The sequence below is a fragment of the Halictus rubicundus genome, chromosome 8 (assembly GCF_050948215.1).
Source record: "Halictus rubicundus isolate RS-2024b chromosome 8, iyHalRubi1_principal, whole genome shotgun sequence".
Taxonomy (NCBI): domain Eukaryota; kingdom Metazoa; phylum Arthropoda; class Insecta; order Hymenoptera; family Halictidae; genus Halictus; species Halictus rubicundus.
In genome coordinates, this window is record NC_135156.1 from 10,910,924 (window position 1) to 10,938,069 (window position 27,146).

The following is a 27,146-nucleotide window of genomic DNA, read 5'->3' on the forward strand; positions in this document are numbered from 1 at the left end:
GATTAAACCAGTCGAGTACGCATGCGTGAGGACAGTATGATGGTAGCGGAAGTTCGTAGTTACGAAAAGTGTCTCGTACTGTCGTACTGCTTGTCGGCGAAAATGCGGTAGAATTCCATGAATAAACGATTGTTTAAGCGAATATTGCGGTGAAAAAAATAATTTACAATGAACCTAACTGCGGGGAATCCTCACGGGAACGGTTTGCTCTATGCTGGTTTCAATCAGGACCAAGGTATGTGACCGAGTGTGCTACATTTGACAGTCCGGTTATTTATTTTCTCTATTCTAACCTCTGCATCTAATTCCTTTGCCACAAATTTACAGTGATATTATCATATAATATTGCTACCATCGTCTTTCTATCGAAGCATGTTTTTATCATGCAATATTCACTGGAAAGCGATTGGAATTTGGAATCATTAATACCGTTTTTTTACTTTCCTAACCTTATCCGTGTAAGATTTTTGTTAATATCTAATAATCGATATATGTGCAAGACCTTTTACATGAAATTATATTACAATAATCGATATTGTCTATTTATAATTTTAATTATTTTTATAATCGTACAAATTAATTATATAGTGGTATGCGTTTTAAATAATCTGTTATCAGCAATTCTGTATTTTTATATATGCAAGTAAATAAATGTGTTTTATATTGTACAGATTTTATTCAAGTTATTGGTCATTTTATTTATCATACCTCGATTCTTTTTCTCACATGTATTGTGCGATACAACACTATTGGACATAGAATTCAAAGATAATTCTGTTCAGCCAATTATATTAGTTTGTCTCCTTAGTTTCCTACAGTAACAATTCAAATCGTTATAACTCTTGATACATACAAAATTTCGGAAAACGTTTCAAATAAAAGTTACTTCTTCTAGGAAGGACTACGTAAATACATCAAATTGTATCCCACAAACCATTTAAAAAATTTAAGTTATCCCTCCTTTCTCAAGCTTGGGAGACAACTGTTTTTTTTTATTGCATACTATAACAGGTCTGTTCGTACCTTGTATCTAAAAAAAAAGGCCTCTATATCATTAATAGTTTCAAAGATATTGGCTTGTAACACATTTGGTGAAACACCCTGTATATTGTACAAGCAGATAACCATATCATTATTGCTTTTATAATTTTCCACTTGTAGGATGTTTTGTTTGTGGTATGGAAAATGGCTTCAGAGTGTATAGCTGTGATCCTTTAAAAGAGAAGGCTCGTCATTTCAGCAATGGAGGCTTTGGTTATGTGGAAATGCTATTTAGGTGTAACTATTTAGCATTAGTTGGCAGCGGAGCAGATCCGATGTATCCCACCAATAAAGGTACAGCTTTCTTTGCTTTCAATGTTCCTAATATCTGAAAAATATAAAGTTATTTATTTGACGTGTTATATTTACAGTTATGGTGTGGGATGACATAAAGAAGTCTCCGGCAATCACTTTAGAGTTTAATGCCCCTGTGAAGGGTGTTAAACTGAGGAGAGATAGAATAGTAGTAATTTTAGAAGGTGTTATAAAAGTTTACACATTCACACAAAATCCTCAACAGCTTCACGTTTTCGAGACTAATCCGAATCCTAGGGGGCTATGTGTATTATGTCCAAATAGTAGTAATTCCTTACTTGCTTTTCCTGGCCGAAGCAATGGTCATGTACAAGGTGAAGTTTTAAACAAAGAACATTTATTACATCTTATATTTATAGTTTCATTGCATACAATAACTTCTTTTTTTATTATAGTGATAGATTTGGCTAATACAGAAAAACAGCCTTTGAACATAGAAGCACACGAAACACCTTTGTCGTGTATTGCTTTAAACTTACAAGGTACAAGGTTGGCTACTGCTTCGGAGAAAGGTACTTTAATAAGAGTTTTCGAAACGCAAAGTGGAAATATGATCAATGAATTGAGAAGAGGGGCTAATTACGCAAACATTTATTGGTAAGTAAAAATCGAATTGTGTAAATAAGTTACTTTAGTGAATAAATGAGCTAATTGAACTGATATAATTTCAGCATAAATTTTAATCACGATTCTACTTGGCTGTGCGTGGCAAGCGACCACGGAACTGTACATGTTTTTGCTGTAGAAGATCAAAAATTAAATCGCCAATCTAGTTTAGCATATGCACCTTTCCTACCAAAATATTTTAGTTCAAGTTGGAGTTTTTGCAAATTTCAAGTTCCAGGTGGTCCGCAGTGTATGTGCGCGTTTGGGACTGTTAACAATAGTATTATAGGTTTGTAATGCAATGTAATAAGTTACCATTAACATTGCCTAAGATTGTAAAAGTTCATTTTTTATCTTACAGTAATATGCGCAGATGGTAGTTACTACAAGTTTGTGTTCAATAACAAAGGTGAATGCACGAGAGATTTCTATGCACAGTTCCTTGAATTAACTGATGATGAAGAAGAATTGGAGAATGAAGAGGAGTTGGAGGACACAGAGGAGGGAAACTCTTAAACGAAAAGAATTTTATATAACTGCATGTTTCGTGATTTTCTTTTTTTTTATACATTGCTTGCTACTCGAACAAAATGAGATTACACTTTTCATACAATGATTTTAGTGGTCATTGGATACGAATAAGAATAGTTCACGTGGAAGCTGACAACAATGTATGTGTGTAAATGGAAAACGAGAAAAAAAATTTATCGAATATTAGAATATATTATTGACTTGTTATGTGGGCCTATTGCTGGAATGCCTATGTATATAATTACAAGTTCTTGAATGTTACAGTTGAGGAAAAGATTCCGATATTTGAAGTTCTATTCATCGTGTCAGTGTAACGAATACCATTGTTACATTTAAATAACTAAGTCTATAGCTAATGTTGATTCACGACATCCCAAAAAGAGATATACGCAAGTAACACATACATTTTAGAAAAATTTATATTTCGCAAACGATTATGTACTTTCTTCATATTTATTTTATACACTTTCAAATATCTCTTTTATTGTCATCAAATATATCGTACGCATCAACACATTTCACATCTTTCATTGTAAATAAGTTTCGAACGAACATACAAATGTAACATTTGTTTAATTACTGCACGCTACAGTGATTGACCAAATGAATTACAAGAGGTGTATAACGTAATGGAGTTTCGTAATCTTTATTTTTCATGATTTCCGTACATTTAACATTTAACATACAAGGTTGTAGTGTCACAAAGAAGATGGGATTGAATATAGAGTAAAAATTAATCAGACAAGACTCTGTATCTATTTATAATAAATTATCGATTACCAGTGGCAAACTATGTATTTCATGTATTTTTTTCGATTTTTATTAATTTTTTTCTGTGATTTGAAACGATTCTATGAATTCATGAGAAACCTTGTAACGCTTTAGCAATTAATATTCAGTCTTACATAAGGAGAATGTGCCGTAGCTTATACGAAAGTTCCAACGAAAAAGCGATCGAACCAACATAGTGTCGTTGATTGAAATGACTTCAAATTCAATCGCGGCAATAACCGAATTGAAAAATATATTACGATATTATACGTCGCCGCTTTACGATATGCTTTTCGTCATTACAGATTTAAGAATAATTGTAAATCTGTGCGTTGTCGTCCAGAGCACAGTTTCACAAATGTCATGATTGAACAACGCGTATTTACCAACGAGTAGTTTGTAACGTTTAAGCAAGAAATAACGTGTGTAACATACGAAGCAAGCTTTTTGTACTGAAGATCGTTTTTTGAGCTTTGTAAACGCCATTTGTCGTGTCTTATAACGTACAGTGTTTGTTCAACATGAAATTACTCCTTCGTCTCTTCGTCGTCGAGCCGTCGCGTTCTTCGTGCTCGACGATTGCGGCTACTTCTACGCCTTTCCCATAAGATTCTTAAACCTCGTACGGCTTGTTTGCGCGTGGCGGATTGGTTTTCGATTTTTGTACGGACGGCACCATTGGCTTTATCTTCACACCATGAAGAATGTGCGTCAATCCTATCTTTGTCTCGAGACTCTTATAAGTACTGTAGACCACGAACCACACGTAAGAGCTTGTGATCACGAAAAACAAAACGATTAAACCTGAAAGAAACAACATTTGTTAGCTCCGACGAAGCGCAACAACTGAGCGAACCGTCTAACGATACTTGTACATATATGTTTAAAACGATACGGAGGTGAAGATTTGTAAAATATTTTTGTATGCACAATTATTAGAGTATATACTATGTTTAAAGAGTATTTAAGTTGGACATTTTGATGTGTTTAATCTTAAGCTTTCAATAAAAGTGTTTTAAAGCACGTTCAAATGTTTGGCGGACAGTGTAAGTTTACTCTTGGTCCCGATCTAGACTTAAAGTATTGTATTGCAAAGTGCTGCTTGCGAAGTGACGATGTAATATGTTAATTAACGAAGATGCCTTAATCTTTCTAGTAGTAATATTATCGTTTGTCGACATACGTTCGCAGATGTCCGCTTTGCCGCCAAGAGTAGCGATAAAGGGGCAATCCTTGCCTACTAAGAACAGGGAAATCGTTAACGATGATATTATAGTCATCATGACCATCATCCACGGCGCCATGAAGTGACGATTGTTCTAACGGAATAAATTACTCTGTTTTATCACGTAAACATTCTTTTCTACGTAAAATGTCATTACCGTTAATGCCCCGTATAGGAGCAAAATCGTAGAAATAAAATGTATCACTGTGAAGACTAATCCGCAATACATCGAGTAAACCGTTTCTGAAACAAACGCTCGTTAGAATCGTGCGAAAAGAACGACGCATAGCAAGCTGTGCGACACGGCGATAGATAAATTCTGTAAACACCGGTCGCGTTATGATGCGCCATGTCCATTTTCTTTGTATTCAGGTGATTAGACGATATATCTTCCAGAGCTTCCCTCTCGAGAGCGTCTTCTGTATCCCTCACCACCATTTCTTGGATTCCCATGGCGTGTGCCAGCGCGAGCACGAAAAATATCATGCCGAATCCTGATGTAAACTATCAGAGAAAAACAAATGAAACAATCTGAATCGGTCACAAAAAAGATCTATCCATAAAGTCATATATTTACCAGCTGAAGCACGGCTATCAAAACCGTGCCTTGCTTCAAGTTAAAATAATGCAAGAAATTATTCAACAGTCCCACTTTCATCTTGTTTTGTTTATTTAAAAAATCTCGCTATGGAGTATTATTCCTGAAACATTGGAGACGTGTTATTCCACGGAAGCGTCGTCGGCGTGATTTAAGAAACTTCGGAAATTCTGAACGTCATAGTGCGAGACACAGGGTTGTTTCGCTCCCCTGAATGATTGCAAGCCTCGGCACGAAGGCGGTGCGAACGGTAACACGCGGAGTCGCTGCAATCGTGTTATTCGACGTGTAACGATAACAAACAACACCGAAATCAGAATATCGCCAGTCATCCAGGGCGCAGTCAGCCCTTCGGCTCGATGATCATCGGCCTCGATAAGGGAAGCGAGCAACGCTTGTCGCTGCTACTCACCCCCGCAGAAAAAAAGGGAGCAGCCAATAATCGCTGGAACGCGTTTCACAGTGGTGATCAATAACTCTCACTATTTCTCCTTGATCGAAAATTATGCCGATGATTGTCGAGCGCGATGAACAACGCTGGGACTCGAGCTCGACGCGATTTCTTTTCGCGGACCCTGTGTCTTTCACATGCGCAAAACGCGAATTTACTTGGATCACGGGGTAGGAAGGTAACCCCTAACACTAGATTATACGACATGCGCACCACGCCGATCCATTGCCGCATCCTTCAAGGTGTATCCGTTCCCAATTGATCATTGATTGTTACTGACAAAACATTCGAGGCCGGTGACGCATCGCGTGCGTTTCACACTATTTATCCAATTCAACCGGCGATGCACCCGTGTCCCTTCTAATCCGGTTGGATTAAAAGATATTAGTTGCTACACGCGCCTCGCAATCAAGACCTAATTTTGTATACCTTTCAGAATTTTCGCTCCTCTAGATCCTTATCGCGAGCTTATGTCGCAGTCAAAATTATTCTCAAAACTACAAAATAATTTACCCAATTTAACCGGCGATACACCGTGTGCATCATAGTTTAGTTGGAATTAGGAAATAATAATTGCCGAATGAGTCTCTTAAGCAAGACCTAATTTTGTATATCTTTAAAAATTCTTGCTCGTCTAGATCCTTATCGCGAGCTTATGTCGCAGTCAAAATTATTCTCAAAACTACAAAATAATTTACCCAATTTAACCGGCGATACACCGTGTGCATCATAGTTTAGTTGGAATTAGGAAATAATAATTTCCGAATGAGTCTCTTAAGCGAGATCTAATTTTGTATATCTTTAAAAATTCTTGCTCGTCTAGATCCTTATCGCGAGCTTATGTCGCAGTCAAAATTATTCTCAAAACTACAAAATAATTTACCCAATTTAACCGGCGATACACCGTGTGGATCATAGTTTAGTTGGAATTAGAAAATAATAATTACCGAATGAGTCTCTTAAGCGAGACCTAATTTTGTATATCTTTAAAAATTTTTGCTCGTCTAGATTTTTTCGCGAGCTTATGTTAACTCCTCTAGGTCTTCATTACGAACATATTTCATTGCAATAAAAATTATTTATCTAACTCAACCGGAGAATGTCTGCGTTCTAATCTGGTCAGATTAACAAATATTGGTTGCTGCACGCGCCTCGGAATCAAGGCTATTTTAATCAAAACCACTATTGGAAAGAAATTGAATTAAAATTAATCTTCTAGATTGTAATACTCGATGGGACGGCTCATTTCGAAGAAATTGAAATGTGAACGATACTCGCGTCAACGGTGTTATCTGTGAAACTTTGAATTGGAGTTTGAAAGTTGGTTCGATTGGATCGGAGTGTCTTGAAAGTAGTCATGGGAACGCGAAGTTTCTGTTTGTTTGTGTCGTGGCGGGCAACAACAGTTTTCAACGAGCACCTTTTCACTTACGGTGACTTACTACAGTTCGATCGCGGCTGTTGAGAAATGCTGACACGTTGACGTTTTCGAATTTCATTTTTACGCAAGGTTAGAAATGGACCGGAAATACCAGAGGGTTGAAATGGGGGCGGGAGCTTTCCATCATCCGCCGAAAGCAAAGTATAGCGACGAAACGAAAAATCTGATTAAACGTAAGCGAAATTTCTTTCATTACGCTTTAGTTAGCGCTGTTCAGCGTCGCATTTAATTTCATTTACTCTATGCACCGTTCAATGTTTTGGTCTTGTCTCAGTTTTGATGGAGGAGTCTAAAGTAACGATGATGCAAAGGAAATTTATTCAGGATGCTGTCGACAGAGGTGAACCTTTGCCCCTGTCCGTCGAAAGATCAAACAAGAAAGCGAATAAGCACGATTCTCAATATCAAGTATGGTTTTTAAACTGTTCGCAGAATCGTTTTTTCATAATGCATTCTAATATCGTTATAATAATTTACGGTTTTAGTGAACGAATTATTGTTTCTGTTAATCTTTAGGTTCTAATGCCCACTATTTGGAAAAAACGGACTCAAGACATGATTGTCAAAAGTGGCGCGTACGAGAGGGAACAATACACAAGAATAGGTCCCTTGCGTAAGAATATGTGTTTAAAATATTATTTCACACTCGTGAAAAATTACTTGTTTGCCATTTTGAAATTAATTTCTCGTTTATATGTTCATTATTATTTAAAATTCAGCAAACAAAGAAAAACAGAAGCGTCACTTGGCGTGCATGATGGCGTACGGAAAAGATATGCCGGAAACTCCTCGCGATCCTTCGGTTCTTTACAAAACAAAACGGGAACCGCGTCGTCTTGAGAATACTGATCCGATTGACGACTGTAAGTATTATTAATTATTTTCTTTCTCCTTGGTTTTAACGTTGCTCCAAGATCTGAGGTAATTAGCACTGTCGTACAAATGTCCAGACCTTTCTAAATCGTTGAACAAGCATTCGATATTTTACAATCTTTGGTACAGCGTTGGCATGCCAACGTATTTAGATCTGTCATGCTTCTGGCAGATTCCGTTATTTTATTTCCACGTTGAAATGTCTTTTCTTTTTGTTCAGTGGTACGAGGTATACAAGAGAGAATGGAATTCTTGAGCGAAATGAAGTGCCTTGGGATGGAAAAGAAATACCGACCGATCATACACCAAGAAATAGCGCATAAATTGCGATTAATCGAATCCATGGACAAGCAAAAATCAAAGGAAATTCGAAAGGAGATCAGACTACACGAGAAACCGTTACCGAAGCCGTTTCCATTGGGAGAATTGGATGACAATTAATCGTTCCCCGCTTGATTTTGTATCGGTCAAACGTCAGATATAATAAAGTACACACGTAGATCCAAATCTCCCGCGTTCCGAGTAGAACCGCGTATGCTAAGTGGGACGCGCGACAGTGCGCATGCGCGGCGGGAGAAATAAGAACGGTCAACCGGAGAAATCGTATCGTGTTAGTCGTCAGTGGTCCGGCGCACGGCGATGGCGTATGTCGTTGTTGGTTTTCTGGTGGCGATAGTACCTCGACAAGTATCGTTGTTCGTTCGAGAAACATAACGCGCGTGTGTTTGCTAATCGTTCACACGGGAACGAAAAGCTCGGCTACCGGCGACCGTTGTTTCGGTAAGGATCGGGTGCAACGATCTCGCCGGATCCCGGATGATCTACAAGTGATCCAACATGGCGTCGACCGATCTGTCGTTCGGTAAGTGATGAACCCGTGTACCGTACGCACCTTTGACAAGGTCCTCTCGAGGTCGTCCGGTTTTTAAAAGCAACTCGCGCCCCCCTTTCGACGCGACCAACCACGCTGACACAAGCTCGCTATACTTTTTCGTATATTCCTGAGGCATCGCAGCTTTTCCATTATCCTGCGACCGTCAATCGAGCACGCGATCGAAATCACCGCGTTTACATTTGTTCCTTGTCTGTCAGAGTACTAGGGCAAGGAACCCAATCATTGTGGAGCTACCATTACCGTGCCTATCTTAATCCGCACTTTTAAAGCATAATGAATATTCAAAAAGAGTTATTAAATTTTTTCCATTAAAATTAGTCAATACATTATATATCCCTATTTTAATATTCATTATGCTTTGAAAATAAGTGTGATTCATATAGGCACAGTAATCGAAACCCCCCGCAGTAATTGGAACCTATTTGTTTTAGTATCTTTGATAAATTTGAAAATATTTTTCAAAACATTCTTTAACCTCTCGCAATTTTCTGTTCATGATTATCGTTATTTGTTTGCTACCACCTTGGAGGAAAGAGGAAACGTATCTTTTTTGTTTATTTATTTTTTATTTTATTTGTTTAGTGTTGCTTCAACATCAAAGGTCATTAGCAACACGGTACATTTTCTTACAATATATTATACATATTTGTATCCTTGTTTATATGAAAGTCACAGATAATTTTCAATTATTATTGAATATCATTCAATTGTTGGTGTTGCAGTTATACAGTACACTATATTCTATAAGTGTACACCATAGTTTTACACGTATTATACCGTATTTATTATGTTTTATAACATTTTTTCGTTTGACGCCTCGTTTTCGAGAAAAACGGGTTTCAAGATCCGTCGGGTTAGCGTGCTATAGTATATGCGGAAAGTAGAATTGGTTGGTCGTGATCAGACGCGTCAGACGACGCATTTTCAGACTCGATTTCCTCGAAAACGAAGCTTCGGATGAAAAAATTTCATTCTATATTTTCGACTTATTTTCTCGTGTAAAATCACCCCCTCCCTCCCCCTGTCATGTAGAATCACCCCTTCTCGGTTCTACCACCGACGTTAAGAAACTCTATGCGTTTTAGCAAGCATAAATTAAGTGGAAAAATAAAATTCTCTTTATAAATTTAAATTAGAGGATACGTTACATTTAATTTAAAAATGAAAATTCGGGAAGAAAATTCAATTTAGATGTATGTTTTACAGCAACGTTTCGAAAATGGCAGTAACGCGACACTAGAAGACCTTCGATTTTCTCCGTTTTTTTTTTTTTTTTTTACGTTATCTCTATCAATGCGTAAGTAGCAACGCACCAGACGATTAGGCAACAAAGTAATATTTGAAATCGCTGTCACGTACGTAGTATTTGAAGGAAGTATAAGGAAGTAAATTAGTATTGAAAAGGAAGAAAAACGTCTTGAACGATTTCGAACCGTTGGAAACGCGAAAACGCAAACCGATCGGTGCACGCACCGAAGACGTGTCAAACGAGTCATCGTAAATCGAACGATCGGCAACCGGGAATCGCCGCGTTAGCGAGAGATAACGTTTCCTCTTTCTTTATTATCCCCCCCCCCTGATCCGACGCGTAAATCGGCGACGATGTTTTTCTGGCGATCGGCTCGTCGCCGTTCGTTTCGCAATGTTGTAAAGTGCTATTCCGCAATTTACCGCGAAGTGACCGTCCTTTTATTTTGCTTTCCGCCGCCGCGTGGAACCAGGCTGCATACCGGCGTTCTACAGAGAAGTCTACGAGAAGATCAGCTCTCCCACGAGTGGAAATGTGGAACGAGAGGTGTTTAAATCCCTGCTTGTCAAGTCACAGCTGAGCAGCTCCGTTCTTAGCCAGGTAAACGCCGTCTTCTTCGTCTCCTCTTCTTGTCTCTTTCCTCGCTGCGAGCCCCGCCTGCTCGCGCGGCGTGATCGAAAGCCGACTTTTCACTTTTCACTTTGGACGCAGCGCCGGATTAACAAATAATCAAGTCATCCGAAGGGACCCAGCTTCAGTACAGACAAAACGTTTTAAAAACGAATAAAATGTTCTTTCAACACCAGATTTACGGAATCCGTCGTTTTGACGGTTTCTAAGTCTTTTAATCTTTTAATTATTGAAATAAAGATGCGTTCGTCAGGAATTATTCAATTTCTTTAATATACAGGTAACCCTCCTACAACACGGCATCTTACAACACGGTTTCGCTACCTGTACGTAACCCCCCTTTTTGTACTGGCTCTGGGTTTCATACAACACGGCATTTTCTTAGGAACCTATCTACCGTGTTATAGGAGGGTTACCTGTACGTTATAAAAATAATGGCTGAAAATTTGAATAGACACATTCTTGTTATTTATATAAAATAACGTAAAATAGTTTTTAGCACGCGCACGAAGTTCACTAATTTTCTTTTAACCGAAATAATAACGCTATTCTGTTGTCGGCGATAAGCCACTGGGCAATACAAATGCAGAACAAGTGCAAGCGGCCGGGCGGTAATTCTACATGCAAAAACAAGTCGAAAGGAATGGATAATATTTTTTGGCTGAGCATCTCGTTTACAAGGCAATCGAGTTGGAAGATCCCGTCGGGTTCGCGTGCTTTAGTACAAGCCTGGGCAACTTGCGGCTCGCGAGCCACAGACGACTCCTCTCCCTACTTCTCCCCCCACCCCCACCATACTCCTGTGAACGTAGATACATACAGTCGCAGTCACACGAGAACGCGAGGCAAAGCACGGTAAGGACTATATGAAATAGTTGATAGTGGGGGACCTGGACACTGGTGGTGGGAGCAGTGTTGCCAGATCAGGACTTGTTCCCCCGCAATAATTATTTAGATGAGGAAATAATGAAAGAAAAAGGAGATAACGGTTTCTTATTATTATGTTATAGTATGAAAATTAATTTACTTAGTAATTGCTAGGGTATAAAATAGTTGTAATAGCGTGCAGGTTTTTAATAGACATAAAAGTTAAACAATTTTTATATTCTAGATAATTAAGTCTGAATATTTCTTGGATACGCGTGACATTGAATGCGAGTTGGCTAATACGTTTGTTCATTATATTTATTGTTGCCACTTATTGTGTAATGGCGGTCGGGACGCACATGGATCAGATAAATTCTTCATTTTGTCATTCTCGAACAGGAAGCCTTGCGTAAAAATGTATATTGTGTGCATTCTCATATTGTTTTGGTATCATTACTTACGAAGAAATAAGGTCATGGATTTTGGAAATATTTTTCAAAAATATAACAGAAACATAATTTTAATTAATTTAAATTTAAATTTTTATTTAATTACTGTTTCCTGCAATTGACTTTGAAAGTTGTTATTTTACATTAAAAAATCCCAGTCTAGTCATTACGCAACGGACTATAATGATTTGATTGAATGCAAATATGGTGGTGAATGGAAGCAGCAAAGTTTATATATGATAACATGTTTCTGCTGTTGCCGACAGCTTGCGATTGCTTGAATAACCTTGAATAATCACGCTTGTGAGACGGAACAATCACTCGTTAATAAAAATTAGAAAGGAAGTTTATAACTCAAGTTTTATGAAAGTAGCAATGAACAATAATTAGGACTGAAATACGAATAATAACATTAATTCACATTATTCCTTTTACTTCGTAATGATTTCATCTCTGAAATGCACTTGTGAACACACGTACAGATATATATAGTACGTCACGGATTTTTAGGCTACGCAGTGATACCGTATACATAATTAGACTATGGTTCAATGGTTAGATGTTTGTATTTAACTCGCAGAGCTTAGCCTCTCAGTTTTCGTTATTTTGATTAGTGCATCAGGAAAATTATTAAACCGAAAATTGAAATGAATTTCTTTTAATTAGAAAATTATATAATATATTAATGCTAACGTTTTCTAAAATTAAAGATACAAGGAAATCTCTCGAATAACATGTATTACTTTTAAAAAGTCAGTAGAAAATTTGTACAAAATTGTAACAAATTGCATTTCATCCTTGGCTAGCTGTGCAAATTCAATGTGTATCTTGAATTTCGTACATTTCCGATAAAACACACGTAACAGGAAAACGGATAAGCTGAGAAAATATTTCTTCGTTCAGAGACTTTCAGGAATTCTCAATGACCAATAAAAGATAGGAAATTACTTAAGCCATAAATAATTTCCGCTGTTGATACCAGGAAAAACAAGTAATCAACAGCAACAATTACCATATATAAATCGAACACGTGCTATCAGTAAGCTTACAATTAACGATATACATAGTTGGTAAAACCCAGAAGCTGATGCGACTTTAAAAACCTAAGAGGAACGAAATGTATTACACAATGCGTCAATGATAAATAATCGTAAACATTGAATAAAGAAGATACAGACTTATTTATACTACTCCAGTCGATATCTAATTATTTAACGATGCTTTCAAATAAGCTATCATTCGAACTGCACGGAGATTAGGTCAAGCAATTGCCATTGGTGTATACCGAAAATTGAAATTCCTTTTTTGTTTACATTTAAAAATTAGGACAGACGTTTCAGATGCTGTATGGGGCACATCGGTCGTAATTAATTTTCTGTTAATTGCCGGTTGGTTCGATTTGCGTTTGCACCCGGGAGTTCTGCTAACGTGGTAAGATAATGAGCCGAGCGTGTGTGTACCTACGCACGCACAACGGTATACGGCATACGTGCCGAAACAGTTGCCGCGTGAATAAATTTCTTGCATAGCGGTTCCCGACGAGGAAAACCGTTCCGGGATTTTTACGATCGTGAGGCGACTCGCGACGAGCGAACTCCCGGAAGCGCTCTCATCTCCGATTAGGCGGTACATCCTAAAGAAAAAGCAGGGACCTGCGAGATTCTGATAACGTTATCGTTTCTGACCGGGTTATACTACCCCTGGCAAAAAGTGTCCGATCGAACAAACAAACTGTTTCGCGTCACAATTATTCCCGCGCTAAACCGACTGGAAAATCCGACATTGCATTTGTTGGTTATTTCTCGTTCTACAAAATATTCGGTTCGATATCTTCTTCGCTAAGCTGACAACTCAAATCACAAACTAAATGTGGCTAAATAGGTTTCGATAATTGATTCAGTGAAGAAACGCTGCAAAAAAATGTCTTTCTCCGAAACAATCAAGTATTCTTTTCTTAAACAGCTAATTAAAAATCCGAAGACGTAGGTTCCGTCGGTATTTAAATGAGATTTAGGATCCATTTGCTCATCAAACAAATTAACCGGTTTCAAAGTACATAATGGGTTAAACAAACGTAGGGCATAAAAAGTTGTATTTATTTATAAAAATCATAATAAAGTATTCCATAACTTGTTTCAAAAAATTTATTAATCTTTAGACAACGCTGTGCAGAATGAATTTATTCAAAAGTATTTAGGTTGATCAATTTATTCACGTTGAATCAAAACATCATAAAGTAGCAGCAGGATTCGCATTTTGTGCTGTTATTACGGTCGAAGTTAGGATTTATATTAATGTTGCTCATGTTTACTATCCGTGAAGATACTTCTGTATCGTTAAGTCATCCTCGTTTAATGGAGTTTTCCTTGGCAAGGAATGCGCTGTCCTGTTTTTAGTGTGTAGTATCGTTATTTTATCGTTAACGCCCGCTGACGATAGTCTGCACGCACGCCCCTCCATAAATACATAAAAGATTGCGAACCAGGGACTGTGACAACCATGAAGATATACAATTATTTTGTACTTATTAATTACGATCCTCATACATTTTTTCATATTTCTCAACCCGAGAATATTTATCTGTAAAATCTTAATGAAATTTGTAGAAAATATTCAGAATTCCTTCATCACCTATAATTTAATATGTATTGTAAAAATAGGTCATTTCTGGCCCTTTTACAAAACTGAGGGGTTACCAGGGGACTGGGTTATATTGTTCAGTCGTAAGAAAAGTGACACAAGAAACCGTACAAAATTATTGTTTTTGGTAATGTTCTGACATCAACAAGAAGTAAGTAAAACAAATCCCTTAAAAATTCGCATTCTTCTTCATTCGCATCGGTTACCTTGACTTCACCGACAATCGTTTCACCAACAAACCGTTACGATTTCGCCGACAGTGTTTATCTGCTTGTTGACACCTCGGAATTACCAACAATGTTTTCATCGACAGAAAATTTTGTCGATTTCATTATACTCGGTGTCGCTGTAAACATTGTCGGCGAGGTCACCTCGAGGGTAACCTCGTTTACGAGGCGTTATTTCTTCATGTTGGTCTATCGGATGTCTTCCACAAAATATGCATTTATATTATTAAAATATAAATTGTTTCATTCGTCGTACGCATTATTCAAAGATTACAAGGCGGCCATATTACCACCTCTTCCGCCACAACTTCTTAACCGTGACCGTGATCATTACGATTTCCGCAAAGACTCTTGTCGGCAAGATCAATGATAGAATCGGCAACGTGATTACAAGGAGGTCGGATCGTGATTATGGCAAGGGAATACGGTGTTTAGAACGGTTGGATACTGGTCATTTGCGTCTTGCGTAATTCGTCATCTCGCGATTCACTCTGCTACCTCCCTTGGGTGCTGCTGATCATCGATTAACCCCTTGCACTGTAATATAGTGGCAGACTCGTGTGGACTGCGGATCTTGTGCATTTATAACTGAAATGAGTAGGTGAAACTTAAAACGGTGGGAAGATTAAAAGAATTAATCTACATTATTTCCAACTAATTGAAGCGATTGAAAAGAGAAAGAAATTTTTCTGCGGCTTCTGATCCTTGCAATTGTTGCAGACAATTTTTATTTTGCATAAAAATCCGCAGTCTAGCCTTTGGAGAATATATAGGCGTATGATAAACATAAGCAATGTTTTTCTTCTAGAACATTATGAACCGTGACGTTAAGCACGTTCAGCAGAATAATTGGAGAGGGAGGAAGGGGGCAAGCTTTTTATCGGTTTACACGATGTGTATCATTCGGGATCATCCCATTCGTAGTGATCTGCGATGACTGGCGATAAAGCGGCGACCCACGTAACGTTATTTTGATTGTGTCATTAGTCAATGAGCGAGACGCGACGTTCAATCTCTGTCGCGACGTTTCGTGCCGTGTCGTGTCAGTTTATTGCTTCTAATTTCTTTTATGATTGGAAACATTTGTTTCACAACTATTTTTTTCAAATGCGCCTCGCGGTAGATTGTTGAAAACCAGGATGGTACAATTTAAAACAGTAGAAAGATTAAAGGATTTAAAAATTCCGATAAACTGTTTACTCGATATATGTCCGAAACACGGGTGTAGCTACGGACATATATCGGCGAGGAGATACTATTCTTTGATCCACGCGACCTGTCTAAATAATTGATAATCTGGAAGAATTCACGATAACGCGAGTTGCGTTACAATTATCTGTCAAAGAATAGAGTTTAATGAAACTAATTATTTCCGGTATGAATTATATCATTATATACATACGTCAACTTTTGTCAAAGTAATCACAGACTTCCGTGCAAGCTGAATGTTTTTTTTTTTTTTAATATGTTATCCAACAAAAATAACACAAAATCCTTCTGTTATTAGACTTTCAGGCCACTTTAACTTCTCCAAATTAATTAAAAATTAATTCTATCGTTATAGTGATTCAAATTAAAATCATTAGAAGAAGAAATGTCGATGCAGTGTCTCGCAATCGATACAGAAGAAGTGAAAGAAAAGTGTAAATATGTATTGTGAAACGGTTCTTCGGGCGTTGGAAAAATTCAACTGAAAATTCATCGGTCAAAGCATTTAGTATAAGCGGTAGCGGGAATTTTAACAATGATTACGACTCTTGTGCACGGTACCATGCGTCGCTCGACACGAGTGCAACGTGCACGTGAGATCAAACAGCTCCGCGGATAGATCCCATCCCTAGATCCCTCGCCGCAATAATTTTGTTTAATGACGTTCCAGTTGTTTCGCGCTTTACACGAGATACGTACGTATATACATACATACATACATACATACATACATACATACATATATGCGACTTCTCTTTCTACTTGCCAACACTTCTTCGTTCGAGTTTTTCGGATATAACCTTAACAGTGATCATTTTCAAACAATTCATTCTCAAATAGAAGTCTATACTGAATTCTTAACATATGTCTATGGAGTATTGAATTTTGTAAGAATAATAAATCCTTTATTTCAGCCTCACGGCTTAGCAATTGCACTCGGTTTACAGAAACCTAATACATTTCCAGACAGCTAGAATTTATTAGAATTTATTAACTAGAATTTATTCCGCACGAAAATAAAGGCGATAATACATTTCCACGATCCTTTCTTCTAGCGAAGAACGGATCGAGGAGCGTTGTTGCTAAACAAAAAAACGATTCAACGATGTGAAATAAAATTCCGTCCGATGCTGAAAACTCGTGTTCATGACAGACGAAGTCCCAGCTTTCACAGCGATTGTTCGCAAAGCGGTGTTCGCACGTACCACAAACGGGGAACCTATTTTTATTGTAGGCTCCTCGCGGTGAACTTGATCGACGATTAAGGTTTAATGACACTCGTGAAACCAATGGGAAAACAAGGACCAAAGCGCTTTCGAGCAACGAGAGAACGTGCACCAGATGCTACAGCGCGTTTCACCGTTCGCGTGAACCGTGTTGTTCTTCCTCTGGTCGTTCGTCTTCGCCATAACTTTCGACGGCCAGCTCTAAAAAATTAACGACACTGCGATCTATTAATTGCAACTTGTTGCGTATTCCCACAGTTTCTGAGATTAATAGTTCGCTGTTGCTCGAAGTCATTCGGTTCTGCACCACCTGGCATAATGTGAAACTGGAAATTCACGAATTTTCCAATACGATGTTTCTCGACATCTGATCGAACATAATTTGACTTTATTCTAAAAAATCTATAAATACATTCATTCATTTGCGGACGAAAAGTGCTAACAAATGGCAACAGAAAACTGATTACACATATCAAATACTTCCTTATCACTAGACTGCGGATTTTATGCATTATGTGACAAAAATTAATAGGTAGAATTTGAAGATATTGTTGTGTTATTTATCGACTTTTTAAGATGATCGAAAGAGAAAGTATAATTTTATGTAACTAGTGTTTCTTACTCTTTGGACGATTATTATTTTTATTTTTACTTATCGCAAACCATATACAAGCTCGATTGGTTTCGCGAAAGTATTGAAAAAATAATACAGAAAATTTATATTCGACCGTGTTAGCCTCGTTTCCTATTTCTTGTTTCTTTTCCGATCTTCAACGTAACACAATAACCTCTCCTATTACGTATTTCGCTTTCTCTTCTAATTTTCTGAACGACTCGAGCTTTTTCTACGGTTGGTCAGGCTCCTGTAATTACTAGGTTGAACCATAAATAACTTCCGTTTCCTCTTAATTAATCCCTGCGCCGCGCCGGTTCGTGGCATTTTATGATCAGAATCAATTTAGCGCGCATCTTAAATAGTTATTGACCCTGGATAATTGCTTCGGTTGTTCAGTTGCGTTACCGTGATTGTTCAATTGCTACTTAGCGATTGTTAAAAATTGATAATTATCATTTTTGCGTGAAATATCGTTCGAAAATTACGAACGTGCATTTAGCAACACTGTAAACAACATTACTCATCAGGTGGTTAAAAACACATTTTTACTGTAGCTCTAATAATCTGATCTGTATTTTTCTATAGTAATGAGAAGATTGGATTTATTCAGACTTCGCTTCATTTTTATTATAATACGTGAACAAAGAAGTTTATTAAAATCGTGGAAGCTCTCACGGGAACAATTTTATAATTTCAATGATTGAGTCGTTTCATGCAAAAGTGGTGTAAGCCAGTGTTTGTCTGTTTGATTTACATTTTTTCCATATTTCCAACCGTTACCTTGAAATTCTGGAAAGTAGACAATAGCGCGTAAAAGTGCATCGCGTCTAGTACTGTAACTAATGATACCCTGAAGATCTCGATCTGTTTTTTACCGCCTTTTGTCCAGTTTCTACTTGGGTATCGTAGCCTGAAATCGGCTGGAGAAAACAATTTCAGGATGTAACGTTTCCTCTGCACCGCGGTGCGGATCTATTGTTGAAAAACAAGTCAGTTTCGATCCCATTACAATCGTAAATGCAAGTAACGCGCAGTCTCTGCGGGGTCTGCCAGATCGGTGAAAGACAGAGAGGTAATGGGAATGGAAGAAGTAGAAGTGGAATGACGGAGCAAGACAGAAAAATTCTCGGAATGCAGCTACTTTCATTTATGGCCTAATCCTTAGGAATCGTCCACAGTGTTGGCCGAGGTTGCGGCGTCGGAGCGTGTTTCATAGATCGCGATGCAATAATCCGTTTATAGATCGAACGTCTGTGTACAGCGCTTAAAGTTTATCTCTTCCGATTCAATCTCACGCCACGGAGCGTGTATTGTGTTGTCGTTGCCTTGCCTTGCATTTTGTTTTGCGTGTGACAGGTGTGCGGATCGGAAGGTTTCAAGATTTTTAAATTGATTGTTCGTTTTTCTAATTTTTCTTCAATCGTCTGTTTTAGATATGGGAACTGGTGGACAGCAAGACGGGCTATTTGGGCAGGAACGGATTGTACAAAGGTCTTGCTCTAGTCGCGTTCGCTCAGCAAGGGAAACAGCCAAGCGACAAACTTTTGGAGAACTCCGAGTCTCAAGGTAGTCTCGTCTTTGAACTGTAATTTATTTAGCAAAAATCCCTGGCCCTGCAAATTGATTTCCCTTACAATTAGTTTTGCGAAAGGTGGCTAACACAGAAACTTACAATCACGTTGCTTAAGGGCCCGGGATAGTCACGTGACTTTTTAATTAATAATTTCCATTCACAGCCTTCAGACACAGACTTAAGATCCGACGGGGCTGTGACTAAACTTGTCACATTTTTTGCTCTGTATTATCGATATTATGAATTCTGACGCCAGAAACGTGCTTCAAGTTTTCGCCTCTATTTCGCAACGGAATCAAGACAAATTTTAGCTCAATTTGTAGCTGGGAATATTTTCTAGTGCGCGCTGCTCTCGATTGCATCCAGAAAACTCATCCAATGGCATTAAAATGCTTGGATTCCACGGCATGCACATCATCAATTTTTGGCCTACTTCGAACGCTTATATTACCGAATATCTGCATAATCTCGGCAGCTCCTGACCAGCGCGCACTAGATTGAACCTTCCTCTTTCGAATGAGCTCGTTACCAGCGACAAAATATTCTCATACAAGAACGAAAAGTTGAGGCACGTAAAACCATTTTTTGACGGTAATGTAGTCACTCTACCTTATCGCGAATCTACGGAGACCGGCCCCTTAAATAATTTGTTGTTTAGAAGCCATTCCCTTGCAAATCTACCGTACGGGTACTGTAAAACTGGTCACAGTTACTTTCCTTATCAGTGAAAGACACGCTTATCACGGCTGGGGGAGATCTACCGGAAACGTTACCGTTCTTCCGGCAATTTCTCTTAACAAGATCGCATACGTATACTTTGGAAATTAATCGAACTGAAAACAGGCTTTCCGTTCGACTTTCAACTCCTGGGATGTTGATTTTACTTCGACTAGCCTACTTAACGTTGATATCACAACGCCGCGTTTATGCGAGTTAACGTGGCGGGGAACGCAGCCGCGAGAAAAGTGACTGGGAATGAGTCTCAACTCCGCTTTTATCGTGGACACACGTAGCAAAGTACCGTAGGTCAGGAAAGTCTTCACTGGTATCGAGGTTGCGGTTACGACAATCATTATCTTTCGCATAGTCGAGTACCAAAACAAACTAAACGCTCTAGCTCGCGTTCCATGTAACAACGCTAAACGACTTCCGCAGAAACATTTCCACGAAAATAGTAAATTAGAAAACACGAATTTGGTTACTTGCACTGAAACTTTGAACAATGGTCACCAATTATATTCTGAATGATAGAAAGTTTGCTACATATACATTGAAACTGAATCAGATTGAATGGAATCTTTATAAAATCAGTGAAGATTAAATAAATTACAACTGGGTCAAATTCAAAATCTTTATAAAACCGGTAGAGATTAATTTTGACTATGGAGATGGTCCAAAACGATAATTAACAATGTCTATTAGATAATAGTATTAGACTTTTTCGTCTACTTCGAAGACTTAATATAATTGGACTTTATTTCATTTTTTTACGGTTATATTCGTGTTCCTTTTGTCCGTCTCGTAGAATTGCCTGTTCCCGTTCTTGGTGACCTTTCGGAGGTAACGCTCTTGGCTCAAAGGTTGCATACAGGTAACAATCCGGCGAAATTGAATCTTACGTACACGGACATTTGCAACCTGGACACGATAGAAGTCAATTTGGTGCCCGAGAAAAAGGGAATTTTTTTAAAGCACGTGGAGTACCAAGTAACAAGCAAGGTAGTTCTTTTACATTACATATTAATACACGGAAAGTCACTCAAATATACTCACAGAAATATACTCAATATATTTTCTCGATACAATAATATTTATGCAATGTTACGAATTGAAATCGGCATTATTAAACACTATTCAATTATTTTATTTCTGCAGATGCGGAACATTTAAATATTATTTCCTAAAAATTCACGACTTATCAAAATATTTTAATGAACATTTTAAATGTTCAAACGAGGATTAAAATATATGTTGTTAATAATAGCGTACCCATCGTTGCTCCGATTCTCCATTTAAAACGTGGAGGGGAGTTGCGGAGTAATATGTTGAAAATAGTTTTTATTTTCAGAGATTTAATTCCATCGTTTATAGACGCTACAACGACTTCGTATCGTTGCATGAGCTCCTCTTGTCGAGGTTTCCATACAGGTTGATACCAAAGTTGCCGCCGAAAAAGATCGTCGGAGGTGAAGCTCTTTACATTTACAATTACATCACTCATCACTAGACTGCGGATTCTTAATTTCCCTTTTAATAATATTAATAAATCGAATATAGTATAATAATGACCTTAGATTCTTCTAATGTCTGAACCCTTGAAATCCGCAATCTACGTCAAGAAATTTTTGAAAACCGATCAAATTACAGTCTTTACTCGATATATGCCAACGAATATCTAGCCGATAAAAGTCCCAGAACTATCCCCACTGCCACGAGGTATACCGTCCTTTTCTACGTTCGGCAGTGTATCAAAGAATAGTATCTTCTAGCCGATATATGTCCCTGGGTAGACCCGTGCTGTGGACATATATCGAGTAAACACTGTACTTCAGTAAACCAAAGGCTAACGATCACGGTTGACTTGTTACAGCGGACTCTCAATTCCTAGAAGAAAGAAGACGATCACTATTGAGATTCCTCACGGTGATCGCTCGCCACCCGGTAGTGAGCAATGACCACATCGTGCAATTCTTCTTCACCTACACCGGCGACGAAACCCAGCACAGAATTCGCGAGGTGTTCAGGAGAATACCAGACGAATTCGCCACCTCGGAATTGTCCTCGAAAGCGAAGGAGTTGGTACCACCGGAAACGCTGACCGAATTCGCGAACAGTCGCGATCAAATACGCGTAATACTACTCGGAGTCTCCCGGTTGAAAAATATCGCAGATTGTTTAGCGATTCGATCGCACAGTTGTGCCGTTGACATGGCAGAATTAGGCACGCAGCTGAGCAATTTAGCCTCGGAGCCCCATGGAACTACTTCTTGGGCCACCGGTGGATCCACCATTTGGCAGGAGATGAAGAAAGGCTTTCACATCATTTCTAAGTAAGTAAAATTGCCGGCTACGGGAGCTGCGTAGACATTCGTTTCTTTTCTGAAGAATTTTAATGAATTGAAAATATGTAACGCAGCAGTATCGTAACACTCTTTTCATTAACTGTGCACGATACATTAACCCAGTTGACCACTGAAAGCGTTCTATTGTAGTTCTAGCACATTTTTTACAATACACGGAGAGTTGTTAGCTTTCACGTGAATTATCGAGAAAATCGTGATTGCAGAGAGTTCAATCTGCTTTCAACAAGAGCCCTTCAGCAAGCAGTCAGAGAAGAGACGATGGTCTGCGAAAGGCTGAATCTCCTCCAGGACATTCTACTGGCACACAGAATACTATGCGAGAGGCACGAGCGCGGAGTCAGCGCGGATCATCAGCGAGCATTGTCTACCATGCTATCCCTAAAGAAGCGACAAATGCAAGGAGTCATCCGCGGCACTGATGTAAGTATCAATGTGCAAATCCTTTGAGCCGCTCGAGCCGACAGGTGATGATACACGGCCCGGAGGACAGGTATATTTATCCGATGACTTAACTTGCCGTAATGTTACCGTGTCTGCAGTCGTTACGTGATTATTCTGAAATTACTCAAGGTCTGTTAACTTAACCAGAGGTGGGGCGCAATATCTGATAATATGTCATCTCGGTCGTCGTTATTATCTTACATAATTCAATAAAATTCAAGACGTCCTCCATCTCGCGGTTGCTCAGCTTACCGTGCTCCGTAGAGAGGCTTCCGCTGTGTTTTGCGATAAGAGAAACTTTCTTGATGTACGTAGACTGACACCGTCGAATACCTGGAGAACAAGATGGTCGCGCAGGAATCCGTTATCGCGAACGTTGAACTGCGGAATTGTTTTTCGCTGCACTGTTTGCACATGGAAACGCAGCTCGTTCACGCACATTTAGAGATACTGGCCACGGTGTTGCAGAGCCTCGTGAATGTTCAAATACGGGGCCATTCCGAGGTAAGATTATCTGTTTATTAACGTTCAATTCTGTGGAATATTGGTCTTTGTTAATTCAATCGTTGTATTGTTCCGCGCTATCGAAAACTGAGGAAACGGTAAGTTCTTATCTCGTTGAGTTGAAAGGATTTTTACAGCAACTGTATGCACACAATTGAATTTCCAAAATTTAGTCTAAAATGTCTTTCTAATGCTTACAATTTAATTTTCACAGGAAATAGTTGATAGTAGAAACATTAGTAAAGTAATAACAATTCACATATTTATCCAGGGGAGATAATACATATAATTGTGTTTGCACTTTATATAGCTCGCCGAGGTATGGAAATTAATAGAGCCAACGATCATGAAGTGTTTACCAGAGAAGTCGACGAGCGGATCGAATGGACTCTCGTAGGGCAGTGAAAGTTTCCTCAGCGTCGAACAGTTCGTGTTTTGTGATCAGATCGTGACGACTGGTGCGCAAGTTCTATGGGTATTGTTGAAGCCAAGACTTCAGGATACTTCTCGCGTATAACTGTAAAATATTGGATATTGAGTTCATAGAGGATTAAAGCTATCTAATCAAGATACTGCAAACGTGTTACACATTACGTTAATAAATGGAAATCGTTTGTAACAAATCGAGTGCAATACATGCCACATCACACAGTTCAAGTCCCCAGTAGCAATTATTTGTTGGGCCAACGTTGGACTGACATCACTACAACGCAAACAAGAGGCCAAGTAGGCCCGCTAGCATATCATTGTGATCTCTTTTGCGGTTGGTTTAACAGTATATCAGAAATAATGTAGAAAAAATGTATTTCAAAAATTGGACAAAAAAGAACAAAATTTCAATTACTGGGTAGTTGATAAACTTTGGTTGGGCCAATGTAGTACTATCATATGTGAATTCTCGTTAATTAATTCGTTGGCAATTGTCATAACTTTTTCGTCGTAGGCCCTATGTTGGGAATTTGTAGACAAAAACACTAACTATATCCCAACTGTTGAATACCGTTGGCCAACCATAAGTGCTACTAGGGATATGTATATACATGTATAGATGCAGGATGTTTCAATGTCCATATTATAATTAATTATACCAAAATCATTTTTTTTAATTTCATCTTTTGTAGAAACACAATGTTACACCACATGTGTAAAAGAAATGAAACTCCATTTTTGTAGACAAGATTGAAGGATTAATTTTTAACATAATAAATAAATCTTTTATTAATAAAACAAGTCTATACTAAATGTTGGTATAGGCATCTTTATTAATAATCATTAACACGTTGAGTGCTAAATCACCACCTTAAAAATCCCTCGAAAATCAAAGTAATTCAAATACTAGAAATCCAATGAAACGAATGATAGTCAACGTTCGTATACATCGAACTATAGCACACTCTATGCCGGGTGAAGCATCCTGTATGTGAAGCGTCTAAAATTCAAAGACTCATTAAACATTCCTTGTTATGTACTTAATATATTTTATAATCTGATTAAACGAGCGCACGCTGTTATGTATATAGTAAGTCACGCTTTTTCCTATAAAAGCAATAGACAAATAGATGAAACGTGTGTATAAAATAATGAAACGACTGTAAATAATTTGGTTATCGAGATACTATGTTTTTATATGAGCTAGAAGTCTGATAAGTGTTATCATTATTCTCCTGTACCACGTTGACCGTGGATGCGCAGAATATTTTGCACACATTTATAATACGATACTCTTCTTTGTATAACGGTAATAAAGTACATTGTTATTATATGTATAATCGTATTAATTTACTTTCATGCAATCAAGTATTTTTAAGAATTATTTAAAATCTTTAATTGCTCAATTTAAATTTGATATAATAAAAAATGTCATGATAAGACAATTGTTAGAATAGTTTCATATAATTAATGATGACCAGTAATGAAACTCGGTAAAATAACAATATTTTTTATTATTTTAAATTAAATGCATACAGTTTGTTTCCTATTTTAAGGTTTACTTTATTTACATGTATATGTCTATCTTCTGTATATTCAGCCAAAAATTGATTTAACTTATTTGTTAAGGAGGGTGTAAGAGTGTTTAAAGTTGCTGTTTCGTCACCAAGGCACCACAAAAAGCTGATATGGTATGAAGAATCCTATAAAAAATCGTTTTCTAAGTTTTTGCTTTTAACAAAATAATAAAAACAACTTAATATATTCTCTGCCCCATGAGCTGTATACATATGTATATGTATCACAATGGAATATTTGCGACTATCATGACATTGAGATGCAAGCTATATGTTTAATGATTTGACTGTGTCATGTAGAATTTTGAAAAATCGCTCTAATTATTAATATACTGTGAGTTTTCATTTAATTTTTTGCATATACAATGTGTTAAGAATATTTGAGACATAATTAATCTGGAATCTATTCCATAGTCAATAGAATGTCAATATAGTTTTAAATTTCTTTTTCAAAATATAAAATTATGTATTACAAATCTGATACAAACTAAAACGGATAGTATGCAAACATAAATGATGGTAGAAAGACCTGCAAATCTAGTTAACATATTTTATTTACCTCATAAAAAGGTGGCAACTTATATTCAGCAAGGGAATCGTTGAGTTTTTTAACAAAATGACCCAAGGTCCCTTTGTCATCAATACATTCTATCCCAAGAAATGTACGTGTTTCATCGTCATTGCAATATGCACGTACATTCAACAGTTCTAAACTAAATTGTTTGGTCTGCTCACATAATTTTTTAATTTCTTCTACGAAGGAATCAATCCAATGAAATTTTAATATTAGACTTCTTGTTATGCTAATATGTAACTGATCAGAAAATATATTACATTTCATTGGTAACTCTGTCAGTAATGACTGCATCCATGTAAGCAAGTCCTCACTGGGTTCATCTAAAGTTTAAAAGTATTATATCTTTAGTGATACCATTTAATAATCTTTATGTATGTTTATGTTTTATCATACTAACAGTGAATATAAACCAAGGTTGCCCAGTTACCACGTTCATGTTTAAAACTTCTTACTCTCCCATCATGTTCTGATGGATCATCATTGACTTCTTCATGATGTGGAACACCTTTCCACGTTGCAATGCTTCCAGGTAAGGGTAGACTATAATATAAAATATACAATATATTAAACAATTATAATAATAAAAGGAAAATGACTTTTTAATAAATAAACATATGGGTCGAATATAATTGGAGATATTAGATCTATTAATTTATGTTAGAAAAGAATTTACTTATAAATATCTATACTCGAAATATAATTTTTTAAAATAAACAAAATATATACATACCGCTTAGAAACCTCCTCGGATTTATTGTCAAAGCTATCCTTATGAACTTCATCTTCCTCAGAATCAGAAGCGTAGGTGCTTATTAATCCCAAACCTGACATTCTGAGTAAATGTTTATATTCGACGCAGAATTTCTCATTTGTTGAGGTTATATTTTTAAGTGTTTACTATTGTCAGTTTATCAAACAAAAATATAATAATTTGATTCACTGTTTACGCATATAATATGATCCTACACGGGTTCATTTTAAATATGTAAAATATAAAATTTTTTAAAATAAAGATTTCAGGAGTGACTGTCATCGTCAACATTCATTTATGCACTATATACAGCCAGTGTGGTGGCGCCTGCTCACAACAGATTGATGAAAC

The 27,146-nt window shown here is 37.4% G+C and overlaps 5 protein-coding genes across 5 annotated transcripts; 3 read left to right on the forward strand and 2 right to left on the reverse strand.

Moving 5' to 3' along the window:
- Window positions 1-43: 43 nt before the first annotated feature.
- Window positions 44-3,504, forward strand: LOC143356588 (WD repeat domain phosphoinositide-interacting protein 3). Its single transcript, XM_076792413.1, has 6 exons — window positions 44-235; window positions 1,162-1,335; window positions 1,413-1,670; window positions 1,752-1,953; window positions 2,028-2,251; window positions 2,324-3,504. The coding sequence occupies exons 1-6, from the start codon at window positions 169-171 to the stop codon at window positions 2,476-2,478; spliced, it is 1,080 nt and encodes a 359-aa protein (XP_076648528.1). The 5' UTR covers window positions 44-168; the 3' UTR covers window positions 2,479-3,504.
- Window positions 3,505-3,656: 152 nt separating this feature from the next.
- Window positions 3,657-5,680, reverse strand: LOC143356590 (uncharacterized). The gene is made up of 6 exons (XM_076792415.1): window positions 5,500-5,680; window positions 5,067-5,190; window positions 4,819-4,993; window positions 4,647-4,732; window positions 4,448-4,583; window positions 3,657-4,068 (listed from the first exon to the last, which is right to left on the reverse strand). Exons 2-6 carry the CDS (start codon window positions 5,145-5,147, stop codon window positions 3,878-3,880), a joined length of 669 nt encoding a protein of 222 aa, XP_076648530.1. The 5' UTR covers window positions 5,148-5,190; window positions 5,500-5,680; the 3' UTR covers window positions 3,657-3,877.
- Window positions 5,681-6,796: 1,116 nt separating this feature from the next.
- Window positions 6,797-8,432, forward strand: LOC143356586 (UPF0193 protein EVG1 homolog). The gene is made up of 5 exons (XM_076792410.1): window positions 6,797-7,152; window positions 7,254-7,387; window positions 7,496-7,592; window positions 7,699-7,842; window positions 8,073-8,432. The coding sequence occupies exons 1-5, from the start codon at window positions 7,056-7,058 to the stop codon at window positions 8,291-8,293; spliced, it is 693 nt and encodes a 230-aa protein (XP_076648525.1). The 5' UTR covers window positions 6,797-7,055; the 3' UTR covers window positions 8,294-8,432.
- A 38-nt stretch (window positions 8,433-8,470) lies between these two features.
- LOC143356584 (sorting nexin-8) lies at window positions 8,471-24,084 on the forward strand. Its single transcript, XM_076792408.1, has 9 exons — window positions 8,471-8,714; window positions 10,469-10,596; window positions 19,294-19,426; window positions 20,959-21,152; window positions 21,502-21,619; window positions 22,024-22,483; window positions 22,720-22,936; window positions 23,273-23,461; window positions 23,772-24,084. Exons 1-9 carry the CDS (start codon window positions 8,690-8,692, stop codon window positions 23,856-23,858), a joined length of 1,551 nt encoding a protein of 516 aa, XP_076648523.1. The 5' UTR covers window positions 8,471-8,689; the 3' UTR covers window positions 23,859-24,084.
- A 627-nt stretch (window positions 24,085-24,711) lies between these two features.
- On the reverse strand, window positions 24,712-27,129 carry LOC143356585 (U6 snRNA phosphodiesterase 1). The gene is made up of 4 exons (XM_076792409.1): window positions 26,775-27,129; window positions 26,442-26,584; window positions 26,027-26,364; window positions 24,712-25,593 (listed from the first exon to the last, which is right to left on the reverse strand). The coding sequence occupies exons 1-4, from the start codon at window positions 26,873-26,875 to the stop codon at window positions 25,405-25,407; spliced, it is 771 nt and encodes a 256-aa protein (XP_076648524.1). The 5' UTR covers window positions 26,876-27,129; the 3' UTR covers window positions 24,712-25,404.
- Window positions 27,130-27,146: the final 17 nt, after the last annotated feature.